We start from the raw sequence: 15,900 nt of genomic DNA, 5'->3' as shown, positions 1-15,900 counted from the left end.
TATGACACCAAATCAATATCCTAATTAATTAAATGTTTTACCTTGATTTGAATGAATGAATGATTATTGTAATGAATAATGAACATAATTTTTCTTTGGTTCAAGCTGTGTGAGTGACTTGGTTCAGTATTGACTTTTCTTCTATGGGACTGTTGGTCCTATTGGTCAGAGTGTGGTTACGTGACGTATATTTTTAAATGGACAATACATGAACATACACAGTCAGAAAGATATATTTAAAATAAATTTAAAGATTACGTTGGCTATTGGTTCTAAGTGTCAGTTTCAATAACATTTTCTATTAATTCCCCTGCCTTAGACAATATAATATGATCATACATTTCTGTACTGTTTTTGGTATTATTGGTAGTATGTTTTTGGTAGGACTATAAATAATAAAATGAGTGTGTGACCAGTAAATCAGTTAATCAGTAATATCAGTCAGTATTGGTGAATTGCAGCTCTCTGGCTACTGGTGACAATCATGATGATGTCAAACATGTTAATAATTAACAGTTTAACCAATTTAACATTACCACCTAATTACCACCTACTGCTCTGTACATTGTGGATATGGGGAAAGCCTTCTATGATTCACTCTCAGTATTAATGTAATACTGTGGATGAAGGTATGTTAAAATCCCCCAATAAAGTTGGACTTCACTCACTTCTTGATCAATTTAAAAGCTGCTTTCCCATGACTATGGGAATGATTATTATTATTAGCTTTTACACTCTAGTTAAAACTAGAAACCAGTTTGACAGCTTAAGTCTACGATCACCATATCCCCATTTACTGGCCATTATATGCAGCTGTTTATTACACAACCTCTTTTAATGTCTTGAGTTCCTACATCTACATTACAGGGTCAGTTGCCAAAAGGCATGAATCTATTACAGCCCGTTTAACAACGACAAAGGTGAGAAGCTGTTGACATGAAGCTTAGAAGCCCATTTTTCCCATGGGCTTAAGGCCTTGAGATGTCAGTTATCTCTGTGTACATTACACACTTTCCTCAAAAAATTAACTTGGCCAATGGCGGCCTGTGTGTGTATGTGTGTGTGTGTCTATCAGAGGCAGCAGACAGTCCTTCAAGCTTGCCAAGAGAGGCTCTTGCTGCAATTAAGCTAATCCAGTGAGCTCCCCAAGTGGCAGTGAGGGATGCCCTTGCCCTGTGGCTGTGTTCCTATGGGCCTCCCAGGAATACACTCTGCTCTAGGGAGAGATCTTTTACAAAGCTCATCACTGACTTACTGACAGTGATCAGTCATGACCTTCTCAGAATCCAAGCCAAATCCTAGCGAGGACTTTCAGTTTTCAGTCTGTCATGGCTTGTTTGGGCATAATCTTATTTTTGTTAAATATGCTTTTATTAAATATTGTTTTATATTTTTTCCAGAGCCAGGCCACAGTGGACTAAAAGATGGTCTATATTCTAAAGAATTCTCATATTTAATGTGAATGTGAGTCGAAAAGCATATTGTATATGACGTACACTTTTAACGTACAAAAAATTAGGCCAGTAGAATTAAGTCAGGTGACCATATTGTTTGTTCTTGCTTAATATAACTTGGCATTGGCCAGATTTAGGGCTGATTAGTCAGTATAACCAACAATGTTAATTATTTAAAATTGTCGACTACAAATTTCATCGTCAACTAATTGTTAATTTGTAACAGTACTGCAGTACACAAATTACTGGAAACAGAAGCGCAGTGAGTTTACACTCAACGTATTCTGTGTCTCCAAAAGGGCCTAAACACAACAGATTTCATATTCACTCACTAAATATCAGCACTTTCCACATTTAAACAACATCAAGACTTTTAAATGCATTTTAAATCTCATGTTTAGCTTTTTCTGTTGTTTTTAGAGATGTAGGACTAATCAAAAAAATAATCATCAGATTAGTCGACTAGCAGAATAATCATTAGTTGCAGCCCTAGCCAGAATAACAACATTCAAAAAGTTAACCCTAGACTCGAAAACCTTAAATTTGCCAATTTGCTGTAGAGTAGGGCATTATAATTATCTTTCTTTCGATTAATAATACTAATACTGAGTATTTTTTCCAAAATATACTTAATTTCAGTGGGATACTGGTTAAAACAAGGTATAAATATAACACTAGCACCTTGCAACACATTTTTTAGGAAGTAGGTCTTTTCTGATTATGGTTAAACCTAATTGTCTATCTCATTCCCAGCTCAACATATTAAGATTTGTTGATATAGTGCTGATTTAACCTAATATTCTTGTAATAGCACACTTATTATTTTTTTACTCTGGATCATTCTATCAAAGGCTTATGGTTTAAACTTATATTGCCCAGCAAATGTTGAACCATACTCAGTAAGATTTATGGTAACTTGCTTTTACAGTATAGCCAGAAAAAAGGAGGCCAGGCAATTAAGCAAAAAAATGTAGAATAGAAACACATTCCCAAGTGGAGATAGCCTAAGGGGAAATAAAGCATAGATATGGTTAAAAGTAAAACAATGGAAAATCCTGTCTCAGTATGCCAGTACATGGAACCAAGGACCAATAGTAAAATTACTGTGTTGTACTTTATACATGTTTTTTTTAAGCCATGGGATTTAATTAAAATGACATATTTGATAAGGTTTAATAAGTAAGAACTGATCAATACTAAAATCAGCAGTGTGTGAAAATGGTCAGGAAAAGTCTTCTTGGGCAGTCTCGCCAGTTTCCAGTGGCGACAGACTCAACTAAATAGCAATATGATGATTCAGCTTGTAGAATATCCCAGTTGAAAGTATGACATCACCAGACAAGTTCTTCTTTCTTAAAATAAAATAGTTGAGTAATGTTGGATACATCCTCTTTGAAATATAGTAGACTTTACTTTATTGTATTACTTGTGACGCCAGTCAGAAATACAGAAATCTTCTCTTTGATTTGATTGGTCCTTTCAATGCTGCTATTAGGTTATATGAAAATATAATACATGAAAATAGATCAGTTGGTTTATATCTTGTTTTACCAAATGCTGTAGCCAATTTTGTAATTTGTATGTAGCTAGTTAGCACGATGTTAATTTGTGCCTTATAAGCTTTCATTGCTTGATAGATACTTTAGCCTTATCCACAGAACAACTAAAGAAGCTGTTTGTCACAGTTGTGCAGATTTGATTTTCACCATAATTCTGCTAAAGCAACCTGTCATGCTCTTTATCCCATCACTGCTGTGATGAAGCTTTGGATGCGCATAGCCTTTGACCCTTTTTTGTGAAGAGGGCTGGCAGATGGGAACCGATCCATACAAACTCCCGGATCACGAGTGTATGGAGTGACAGGGAGCAAATTAAGCTGACCCAGACTAGCCCAGTTTACAGTTTTTCTTTTCAAGGGAAAACAGCGAGTGAATTAGAGACAGGGAAACAGAGAGAGAGAAAGAGAACGATAGAGGGAGAGACGTAGCTAGAGAACAAGAGTGGGCTACTGAATGGGCTTCGCTCATATCTGGGAGTGGGAAGTACAAGGCAGGCTGGCTTTGGCCTTTGAAATGCAGCGATGACAATGAGCTTCTGTCTGTGCCAGGCTCAGAGTGGGGTGGGACATGTGTCACAGGAGGGGCCGGTGTGGGTCAGAGGCGAAAGGTCAAAGGGAACTGTTCGGGACCTCTTTTTGAATTGAGGTGAATGGGAACAGTAAGTTATGTCTTTAAAGAAGACTGACGGGAGCTTAAAGGAAGGAGAAAGAGAAAGGGAAGAAATAGAGAGAGAAAGAAACAGAAGGAGAGAGATAGAGAATGCTACTGCCTGAAAAACACTAGGCCTACATTCTCTGCCCAGCCGGGGGCTAGTATAGGAATGCGAGCTGTATGGAGCGATGCAGAAAGAAAGAGATTAGAGCTAGAAAGCACACCAAAGAAGGCTAGGAAAGACGAACTCAAGAAAAAAAAAAGATATCAGAAGAACAGAGCAAACACGTTTGATGTTTAATTCAGCTGAAACACAGACTAGTGCTTGAGTAAAGATTAAAGAAAGGTAATATAAGAAGATGACGGAGAGGAAAAGTGTGTGGGGTTAGGGGCATCAGGTGCAGTAATGGCAGCTCTATGCTGCCAGTGTGTTTGTGTGTGTAAGGGATTTTTGAGGTTGGCAGCTTTATATCTGCCCATCTCCCTCTAAAGAGCTGTAATAGTGAAGCGTTTCCGTCTGTATGTACAGCTGCTGCTTTGTGCATAGAGGGTATTTTTATTGCATGACATTAATGCCTCCTATACCATCCTCTACCCAGCCCCTGCATGGTAGTGCATCCAGCTGGGCCAATGTATTTATAGTTTTTCCATTAGGGTCATATCTATTGCGGGGTAATTGCTTACAAAATTGTTTCTTTAAATTCAATATTTTCAAAGTTTGCTGTGCTCTGGCATTTTGCTAATTCTTTAAGAGGCCGTTCTCAAATGTCTTTGGATCTTTGGATCTTGTATGTCACTAAATACATACATATATTGTCTGGCCAAAAAAAGTCTCCACCTGGATTTAACTAAGTAAATGATGTGGGGTTGGTCAGGTCTGGGTTCAGCAACAGTATGTGCTGAAAGAATCAGAGTCAGCTGACTACCTGAATATACTAAATATAGAACAGGTTATTCCATCAATGGAATTTTTTCTTTCCTGATGACACGGGCATATTCCAAAATGACAATGCCAGGATTCATGGCGCTGGAATTGTGAAAGAGTGATTCGGGGAACATGAGATCATGATTTTCACACACGGATTGTTCACCACAGAGTCCAGACCTTAACCTCATTAAGAATCTTTGGGATGTGCTGGAGAGGGCTTTGTGCAGCAGTCAGACTCTACCATCATGGTCAGATTTTGGTGAAAATTTATGCAAAATTGGATTGAAATAAATCTTGTAACATTGCAGAAGATTTTTTGAAACAATACACAGTGAATGCATGCTGCAATCAAAGCTAAAGGCAGTCCAATGAAATATATATGTGTATATATATATATATATATATATATATATATATATATATATGTTTACAGGCTGGGAGATCAGAAGCAGCATCTGAATTAAAAGTTGCATGTGAACTAAGGCAGCCGTGTTATGGTACAGGATTTTACATAACTATGACCCAATTGTCATAGATACTTGTTCCAGCATGTCAGATGTACACTGTTTTTATTTACAAAAATGAACATACATAAATGAGCTCTCGTGAAAGGTTATTAGCAGTTCCAACAAAGTTCCATCATGCAGTACTTTTTTCTCAGACAGAGTCACTGAAACAACAGCGTGATCTTAAAGGCTGATTTTAAGTGAAAAAGTACTACATCTGGTTATTTTAAAGGTCTCGTTCCATTGTTGTTGTTTTTTTTTCATTTATTTTAAAATGTCTAGTTGTGATCTCTAGAATGAATGAATGCCATGTGAGCTATTTTTTGTGGAAAAAAAGTGTTCAGATTTTTATATTTAGCCCTGCTTTAGATCACTGAATTACTGGTTTCTGAAGAAAGTCAGGTTTTCGGCTCTTGCTAATGAATATTCTTACATGCAAATATATCACCTGATTGGCTAACAGCACTGCAGCAGAAAATGCCTACCTGCCTTCCCTCACAGTATATTTTACAGGTCAAAATGTTTTAGAGATACATCCTCAGTTATAAAGATATAGCACAGTGCTTGGTAAAGTTAACCCTAAAACTTTGCTTAATGTCAGACTCTCAGCGTCGTGAGGCCACAAGGCTGAGAAGATATGTTATTAATGCCGTGGTGTAAGTGGAGACCGTTCTCCCCACGACTGCATGGATCCCCCCCTCTTCACAGCCACGTGGGTTTGAATCAGGAGTTGAAGAATGTAGTGTTAGGAGTCTTGCCCATGGACTCCTGTTAAGCTAGCATGGTGTGCTTGCAGGGCTGGGGTTTTGAACTCCAGTCTGCAATTGTAACGGTATTGATGTTCTGCAGTTTGCTACACCGCTTGTAGTAGTATTATTTTATTGGGGAATTTAGCATTTGTACAAGATGCATAGTTTGTTTTGGTCTAGTCGCCTTGCCTTCTGCTACTGTTCTGCAACTGCCTGGATTGCTTTTTCAGTGCAGTTGCAGCCTCCTGAATCCTGAATGTGGAATGTGACTGGAATGGCAGGAGGCTTTGGTGGACAGACAGAAGAGAAGTGGATTTATTCTTTTCTGTTCTGGAGGAATAGCTGAGCTGTGTCGTCATCCCCAGAACTGGGCTGTGTGGGTTTAGAAAGACATGTGGCCAGGCTTTTCTGTATAGTCTGCTGCATTAGCTTGGTCTGAAAGTGAAGGGAGCAGGCGAGAGAGAACAGGAGAGAGAGGGAGTGTGTGTGTGTGCTTTTATAGAATTTAAACTGTAACAGGTGCTGGAGAATGAGAGCGATTTAAGCATGAGAAAGATTTTTTTGCCCAATTTTTTACCAAGTGAACTTTTCTAAGTATTTATTAACAGTTTTACCCTGCAAACATCTTGCCTACCATTCCTTATATTAACACAGAGTTCAGGTGATATTATCATACAGAATTAGCATAATTAATACAGAAAACGTGATGTAATAATCCCAAATTATTATTATTAATACTCGGTTCAGATGTTATGATAATACAAAATTAATTTTATTAGTGCACAATTTAAGTGATGTCATAGTTAGAGGTGTGCCAAAAAATCGATTCACATAAGAATCTTGATTCTCATTTACTACGATTCAGAATCGATTTAAAATGTCCCAAAATCGATTCTGAGGGGCGGGTTTTAGACTGATTTTGGGCTGGGTATTTTTGTTGGACCTGGCAACCCTGGGGATAGCGCTTGTCCTTTCAAACGGAGATCTTCCAGACACACACAGAGCGTAGGTGTTTGAGAATCACCGGTAAGATGGCAGAACAAGCACTATATTACATTAGATTAACGTGTAGTTTCAATGTTTTATGGCAGAATGCTTCATAACAAGCATAAAAAAGATCGCTAGTAGTTAGTTTCAGTAACTGTTAGCTAGCTAACTAGCTAACTTTCCAGTTCCACCTTAAATAACGCTACAGGTGGCAGCGGGCTGCAGCATTTAAGGCGGAACGGAAAAATACAATAAGCTAATCAGAGCTAATTTCAGCTCCTCATCACAGAGGAATTAAGGAATGGACCATATGAATTAATTTCTCCACCTCCTGCCCCCTTTCTGAAGAAATACAACGACCTTAAATTAACTAGTTAATCAGCAGCTGCTCCTGAACTTTAGCGCTCCACTGCTATCATCACATCAGCCCAGCAGCGTCACCTACACACCACCGCTAGTAGCCTGGTAATAAAGCAGTGTTATTTATTATTTATTTATTGTTCATTAACGTCATTGTGATATCCCAGTGATTCCTCTGTCACTGAGGACCCACATTCCTGCACATTTTATTGTTTTTGTAACACATTACCTGCTCCAGGACCAGTGTATATTATGGAGGGTTTTTTTTCAATAAGATTCATAAGCCAGAAGCAGAAATTTTTATAATTCAAATCGTTTTGAATCAAAAATCGATTTTGAATCGAATCGTGGCCCCCAAAATCGGAATCGAATCGAATCGTGAGATAGTAAACGATTCCCACCCCTAGTCATAGTACAGAATTCTCATTATTAATACAGAGTCTATGTGATGTCATAATACAGAATTTGTGCAATTATTACAGAAAATGTGATGTAATAATACAAAATTCCCTTTATTAATACTTGGTTCAGATGATGTTATAATACAGAATTCCTTTTATTAATTAAAGTAATGTCATAATACAGAGTTCCTTTTATCAATACAGAGTTCAGATTATGTCATAATACAGAATTCCTTGTATTAGTACATGTTTCAGGTGATACTGAATTTGCTTATTTAATGAAAAAAATCGCCTTTAGAGTTTGGGTAGTGCCTTAATACAGTATTGGCTTTCGCTAGTTTCTCTATGAAGTCATATGATGTCACCTTAAGGGCCTTGGTCTCCTAAGGTCATAGGGGGCTTCTAGCAGGAGGAGGCGGTTGATGATCTACATAGTTATTTAACCTGGTTGGAAAACAGGAGAGGAGGTTAAGAGTTGGAAATATGAATCTGTATTTTTAGCCTGGAACAATTTCACAGTTGACTAAATATAGGTCAATTAGGAGTCTTTCCTGCCATTCAGGAGAGTGTATATGCATGTGTGTGTGTCTGTTTCTGTGGATGTGTGTGCTGTCTTTTCACTAGAGTGTGAAGGGTCCCAGGAGAGGGACACAATTATCACTACACATGACATAACCATGTGAATTGTTCCTATAGCAATGCTAAGATTAGGCTCAGCCTTTGGCATCCACACTGCCATGTTTCCATTTTTTGTAGGGCTGTCAGGTTGATTATACTAGCAAACAAGTTACTTAATGCTTGTTTTGACAATTAATTGAACAGTCAGGGTTTGGTAAAAATCAATGTAACACGAATAAACATTGGATAACCTTTCTGGGGTTAAAAAAAAACTTTACAGGACATTACAACAGGACAGCACAAAATGCATTCAATACAATTCAATTTAATGCAAATCATAATATCACAATACTGAATTGCATCAATCTTTTCATACACCCTAACATTCATATACACTATATGTCCAAATGTTTGTTGCTGCCTCTTGTAATGAATGTGTTCAGCTTTAAGCTTTAAGTTGCAGCCATTGCTGATGCAGATGTGCAAATGCCTACACACACACACACACACACACAGAGCTTGTCTAGACCTTAATAGAAAATAGAGTGGGGAGTCTGCCAATAGAATAATACTCAAATAAACATAAACCTCCAGAGACCATGCCTAATGCCAAGTGTGTGCTGGAGTGAGTAAAATCCTAGTGTAACTGTGTTCTCTGGAATGGGTGAGAACTGGTGCTTTATCTAGTATTTTTGGTATGAATTAGGGATTTGGAGATGAAGTGGAGTGGTGATCATCCAACATCCTGACCTCACTAAAGCTCTTGTCTCTTAATGCAATCAAATAATCACAGCAATGTTTTACAGCAAAGTCTAGTAGATAGTTTTCCTGGAAAGGAAAGGTTTCCTGATGCTTTTTATGTCTGTATGTTCAGTCAGCTGCTAAAGAACAATAAATGATTTTGTATTTTGCTGGAAATGTAACTCCAGTATATGTTTTACACTAATAATGTCTGCACCCAAGTCCTAAATCTGCTTTTAAAACATTTTAATGTGTTTTTGTATGCATTTTAATGATAATTTATAATAAAATACCGAAATAATGGATGAACTTGTTAATATATAAATATTTTTGTACATCTCTGTGGAGCAATCTGTGATCAGTAAGTAAGATGACTGTGTGCTGATGTCCTCCTGTGGCCATGTGTTGTTATTACATGCGACTGTCTAGCCAGGATTTGCTAGAGGTCAGCCCTTTTGAATGACATAATACCTATGTATTGGATGCCTGCTCTCAGAGCAGATTGATGCTGAATTTTTTGCTGATTGTTTTTTTTTCTTCAGTACATCAGAATAATATATTACACACAAATCTGGTGTCTTTGAATGATAAAGTACATCTTTATTGTTAATTGTGTGTGTGTGTGTGTGTGTGTGTGTGTGTGTGTGTGTGTGTGTGTTTGTGTGAGATGATGATAGGCCCCACATTTCTCATTGTTCTTCTCTGTCAGCGGCTGCATTGTCACAGTGGTCATGTTTTTGTTGTGGCCTGTGTCCTCTGTCACCATCTGTCTTCCATTCACTCATCTCACACTCCTTCATTTCTTCTTCTAATCAGTGGTTTGAAAAGAATATTTTACGTTTTTTTTAACTATTCTCAAGATGTCTCTAATATCTATTACCACAAACATAATATCCCAAGAACTGATACTCCCTCAGAATATACTACTGAAATGTGCAGCATACAGAGATTAGTTTTAAAACGTATTATTTATAATATATCTCTTTAAGTTTCAGTCTCACAATTTCGAATCTCTCTCTTCTCTGTGTATGTTCCAGTGGAGAAATAGGCCACGCATTTAGGGTACAAACGTAGCCGACAGGAAAATGCATATACGTGTGTGTAAGCACGTTGAGTCCTTGACACTGATTTTTCTGACAGTTCGCTGTAGCATCTGCCCATATATGTGAGCATTATCTTTTATGTTCATTCAGAAATAGTAATGCCAGGAGTGAGAGACAGACAAGAGGCAATAGGCCAATAAGCCATGAGAAGTTGTGCAAGTCTTTTTTTACTACAGTTAATAGGTGTGAGGACAGTGGATAATACTTTTTACTTTTTGAGTAAACTGTTATCAAACAGAATCAATATTTAAATACAAAAATTAGGTGATGTCATAATATGGAATTACATTTTCATGTAGAATTTAGGTGATATAAAACAAAGCTTAAGTCAATAAAAACAGAATTCTAGTGATATCATTGTGCCTTAGTTAAATGTAATTCAGTTCATTTATGTGTTATTTTTATTATTAGATCAAATTCATATAGCATTTAGGTAGTGTCTTAATACAGCATTTAGTATTCAGTTGATGTCACCATGAAAGATATGAAAGTATATTAATGCAGAATTCAGGTGATTTCATCATAAGGAATTCATCTTTAATACAGCATTGAAGTGTATGTATTATATAGATTTAACTTTATTGGCTCTGAATTCATGTAATATCATTGAACAGAATTCAGTTTATGCATAATATGTTTTTATAATATGTTATGTATTTGTTTAGTTACATAATTAAAGTGATGTCATAGTATAAAGTATAAAATACATTTTATTAGTACAAAATTCAGATAATACAGCATTCAGTTTATTGTTTTAATATTGAGGTAATGTCATTAAATGGAATTCCCTTTATTAATACAGAGTGCAGATGGTGCCATAATGTCTGTTTTAGTGCATTAATACAGATAAATTCTAAAGTGAAGACTAAACTTAATAGTACAATATGCCATAGTGCATAATGCATAATTCACTTTATCAATACAAAAATCAGATGATGCCACAGGACAATATTTAATTTATACATACAGGTTTTGTATTATGTCATAATAAAATTGATGCAAAATTGTGTTTATCACAGACTTCAACTGCATTAATGACTGTATATTAGTTTATTTGTTGAACCCTTATTTTAAAAATATTAAACAGCTTTGAGCATGTCTTAAAAGCAGTGCTTTAAGCTTGACTCAGCTTTAGGATTTGGTATCAGATTTAAGGATGAAAAGGTTTTGTTCTATTAGGCAGTCGACTGCGCTGTCAAGTCAGGTCAGTGTCTAGTTTAGTCTTTTATTTATTTTTTTTCTTCTCCTAACATTGTTTTTTATAGGGTCATGCTGACACAGTAAGAGCTCCTCTACTTCGTAACCTGTACCTCATTTGTGACACACAGGTGTCACATACTCAGAGACGGCCTTTCATGGCTGTAACGTAGTTTCTCTTCGCTGTTGTTTAAGTAGCACACACACGCAAGACAATGCAAGACCCCCGCACACACTTTCACTCTCGGCCCTAAATTCAGAGACTGAGTGCGCTCTGCCTACTATATCAGGAAGCCAGCAGCGACAGGCAGGTCGTTGAGTCTAAAATGAGTCGACAGAGATAAAAAGCGAGTGAACGAGTGAGAGAGCGAGTGGGGGTGAGAGAGCGAGAGAAAGAGGGACAGCAGCACTAGTGGACAAAAAGAGCAGCTCATCACACCACCAGCAGGCTGAACTGGGCTGGACAGAGGGAAAGAGTAGCAGAAAGAGAATAGTGTGGCAGAGAGAGGCGGAGAGAGGGATAGGTTGGGATGGAGATAAAGGGAGGGCTCCAGAAAAAAAGAGTAAAGCCCCCTCCGGTCACCTGAATGGCAGAGTTTGCACTAGGTTGACAAGTAGGAGGACTACTGCTGTATGGAGACTTTTCATTCTGAGCCCTGGAGAAAGAAGATTGGAAGACTGGACACTAGAGAAGAAGACAAGAGGTGTATACAGGACAGGTCATTGTCCATTTCTTTATTTACTGTGGTCAATTGCAGTATGTTTACTGTTCAGTACACTAAGGCTTACTGGGACTGTGGACATCACCAGCAACCAGAAGCAGGACAAGAAATGTTGTAAGAGGACAACTGAGGCTTCTAATTGGATGGAAAATGCACTGAATGGACAAAAATGAGCATATTTCAGACAGTCAAGAGGCAGTGAGTGGACCTTGGTCAATGGTAACTTCTCACAAACCACAATCTGGAACCTGTTGTAGACTTAATCTCGTTTGATTGGACTAAACTAACACCTGATCTGCACTAAATGAACACCAGGTCCTCCTGGTCTGGACTAAATGACTTACAGCTTAAGGACCAGGCCAAGAATCCATCCCACAATCCTAAATGGCAACATTGGACTCCATCAAAAACAGCATCATAAAAATGACTCTGGAAGATCAAAGATTGGTGGCAAGGCCTGTTAGCATCTATTTTTTAAGTAATTTAAACAAGGATGGATCAGCAGAACTCGTAAAACATGACTTTGAAGATTGACTCTAATCACTGGATAGTTTTAAAGATAGAACTTTTTAAAACTCGATGCTAAAGAATCTAATGAGGGAGGGGTTTGATGATCAGTTGACTGGATGCATCATTTGGGTACAGGCGCTCATGTCTGAGGAAAGGTGAGGGTACATGCGTGCGTTTGTGGGCGTGACGCCTGTGGATGACTGACCTCTGCGTGTCCCCTGGTGGTGGGATGTTGGCTGTGAAGCGATACGTGTCAGGGGTTCCAGCCCCGGCTGGGAAGGAGTGGTGTTTTGAGTTCCCGGTGGGGGTGGACTGCAGTGACCCCGAGCCACGCTGCATATGGCTGGCGGTTTTAAGGAACGTCAAAGTCCGGCCCAACCGCTCTCGGGTCCCCAGGAGGGACATGCTGCACTGGCGTCTTCGTAGGGTAAGATAAATGGTTTGTTGGGATGATGGAATTGATGAAGTAATTTTGCGGTCCTAAAGGAAACTGATTAGAGTGGATGATTCTTTAAGAAACCCTTTTTAGGACCTAGTGTGTAGCAGCATTTTACAGAGCTGATAAGATTTGTTCCTCTGCTTTTTCATTTTTTTATCTCAAACTTTCACAATGATATTTAAACAAATCCTCACAATAAGAAACTAATGATTCCTGCCTTGCTGTTGGCTGTTAGTTTAAGTTTTTGTGCTCTTTAGGCTTCTCATCAGGAGAGTTACTTTCATAAAGAGTTTTACTGCTGATAAACCAATATCCAATGTTGAAAGTGCATTAGACAGTTTTTGTTTCACTTTCCATTTTTTACACTGTTCCATTTTTAAAGTGCTAAATTTATGATGGAGCATAATTCATTATAGATGCTAGGAGTGTAACAATACATGTGCTACATCAAACCATCAAGGTACAGAGAAATAATATGCACTATTAGGTTAAATATGGTAATTTGACATGCATGTCTGTCACCCAGAAACCTTTAGCTGAAAGCTGTTTAATTTGTTTGATATTATGGTAACTGTAGAGGATTTAGGAGTATCAAGATAATAACTGTAGTAAAGCTACTCCCCTAGTAGATCTGTAATATATAATTTATAATTATTACATAATTTACATGAACATTATAAGTATTGTCAGTTCTTTTGAGTACATTTAGTCCAGTTATGAAAAGTCTGTGAGCAACCAGTGTATAGTAACTGCATAAACCACTGCTATGGATTATGCTGTTTATTTTAACTGAATGTCAGATATTTCAGTCTTTTCAATTTGAGTAGGTAAGGCTTGTAAATATTACATATTTATTTGTACATTAGCCTTAAATGAGGGCTGCACAATATATTGTTGCAGCATCGCCATGGCAATGTCCACATGCACAATAGTCACGTCACAGGAAGTGCAGGAACTTTTTGGCTTTGTGATACAAAAGTTTACACAAAGATTTAGATTTCTATCAGAGGCTGATTATATCTGCCCAGTATGTTTTAATTGACTAAATATTCTATAAACAGAGTGTATTATTTATATTATCATTCATATTATTATGGTCAAAATTCATGCATTTTTAAATATCATGAAGCAGTAATGCATAGTTATGCTTAGCGTGTTCACATATGGCATAAATATTTTTTATATGTATTGTGAAAAATACCTTGTATATCAAGTATTATGGTGTTTTTTCTTTTTGTTGTACCCTTAAAATGCACATTTCAGTTCATTACAATCAGTACTAAGTGAGTGCTTCATTTATGAATGGTGTTGTAGTTGCGCATTGCCCTCATTGTAAACTCATGGGGATATTTTAAGCTTGGCTCTCTGTGGGTGTTATTTAGCCTTGGGGTATCATGCTGGTTTGTCCTGGTGCTTTGCTCTATTGGGGTTATGTCTACACCTCAACTGCATTACGTAACGAGTGCTTGGGGGGGCACTGATGACCAGTGGAGGGGAAGAAAATCCGAGCGGCTCCCGTGGATGCACTATATACGGTATTTGTGTGCTTGTTACATATGTGCGAGAAATTGTGAGTGATGGATTATGCTCTAGAACATCCTCCTATTCAGTGGTAGACTGTCTGCATAGACTAGGATAAATCGATAAAACATCAGATAAGAAGAAAACACAATTCACACAATTAAGTAGAAATGCTAATATAACCCTAACTCTGAGAAGTACTGTAGGTCTGCATGAGAGGGTACCTTAAGTAGTAATAATTTCAGGAGACCAGCTGGACCATATTAGGCTAGTCTGAACATTCCCAACACATGACGAAATACTTAACGAATGGTTAGGAAGCTCCTCCTTTACCAAATACCAGTACTGAAAAGGTCAGTAAGCAATATGAGGTGTGGTCTATGTAGAATGTTTGTGAGTTTTAAAATGACTGTACTTTTGCCTTCACAGTTCACTATAGTGTGTGTATGTGTGTGTGTGTGATGTGATCCCTGGGATTGTGTGTAAGTGTGCTTGTGACCTGGAATCTTGCACTCATGTGTGTACGTTTACCCCTCACCCGAGTGTGACATGCCTGGCCGTGGAATTCAGAGAAGAATCCTGTCATTTCAACACAGCGCTTACATCACTCTCTCTCTGCTTTTACCCATCATCATCATCTCTCTCTCTGCCGACCCGTGATTCCCCTCTCCTCACTCCTCATTCTTCTGCCTCTGTGTCATCCATTGTCCCAGCATCGGGTGTCTGAACATGCCCCGAGTGCACGGGCATTGCACACATTCCTACCCTCTACTCTCATATCCTTTCAATCTTCTTCAATAATAGCTTTTTATTCTTTTCAATATTTTGTAGTTCTGTTGTTGCTGCAGTAACAAAACATATGTCCACAAGTATGTAGACAGTTGTTTATATAACATTTTGATTGAAATTAAGGGTATTAATAGACAGTTTAAAGGGATGAAAGGAAAGTTTGAATGCATTCATCTACATCAGCAATAGTAATGCGTACCTGGAATGTGGTCACTGCCTTAAATACATACATACACACACAGTTGTGAACACACATACAGTGTTATTGTGAGCACACGTGCCCTGAGGGGTGGGCAGCCATTGCTGTGATGTCTGGGCTACATTTACAGCAGTGACAGTTTGCCAAACCTAGATATTAAATTCACAACCCTCTGATCAATAACCCAGTGCTGTGCCCACTGATCCACCACTGCCCAACATCTGTACACATTTGATACACAATTCCATTGGCAGTTCAATTGACAGTGCTTTTCTATAAACATTACAGAAATGTCTAGTAGGGGTGGGCGATATGATCAGAATCACGATATTTAACGATAATCTTAGCGATATGACACAATATATTTAAAGAATACACTACAGAATTTGTAACAGAAGTTAATGATCCACAATATCATGATACTAATAATGCACTTTAAATATCTCCATATATCCAGGATTAAAGT

The 15,900-nt window shown here is 37.8% G+C and overlaps 1 protein-coding gene across 7 annotated transcripts in view; it reads left to right on the top strand.

The window, feature by feature from the left end:
• arhgap23b (Rho GTPase activating protein 23b) overlaps positions 1-15,900 on the top strand; it is a 74,452-nt gene that overhangs the window by 25,731 nt on the left and 32,821 nt on the right. For 4 of the 7 annotated variants that reach the window (XM_049464301.1, XM_049464303.1, XM_049464300.1 and 1 more), the window contains exon 1: positions 11,752-12,913. The exons of 2 other annotated variants lie outside the window; for them this stretch is intronic. In XM_049464301.1, coding sequence (XP_049320258.1) covers positions 12,683-12,913 — 231 coding nt within the window. In that variant the 5' untranslated portion in view covers positions 11,752-12,682. Of the gene's footprint in view, positions 1-11,750; positions 12,914-15,900 lie in introns of those variants that run through there. One more of the 7 variants, XM_049464302.1, reaches the window with a different exon arrangement.

Source organism: Astyanax mexicanus, chromosome 15 (genome assembly GCF_023375975.1).
Source record: "Astyanax mexicanus isolate ESR-SI-001 chromosome 15, AstMex3_surface, whole genome shotgun sequence".
Lineage (NCBI taxonomy): Eukaryota > Metazoa > Chordata > Actinopteri > Characiformes > Acestrorhamphidae > Astyanax > Astyanax mexicanus.
Note: the sequence above shows the minus strand (reverse complement) of the source record. Positions and strands in the feature narration are given on the sequence as shown.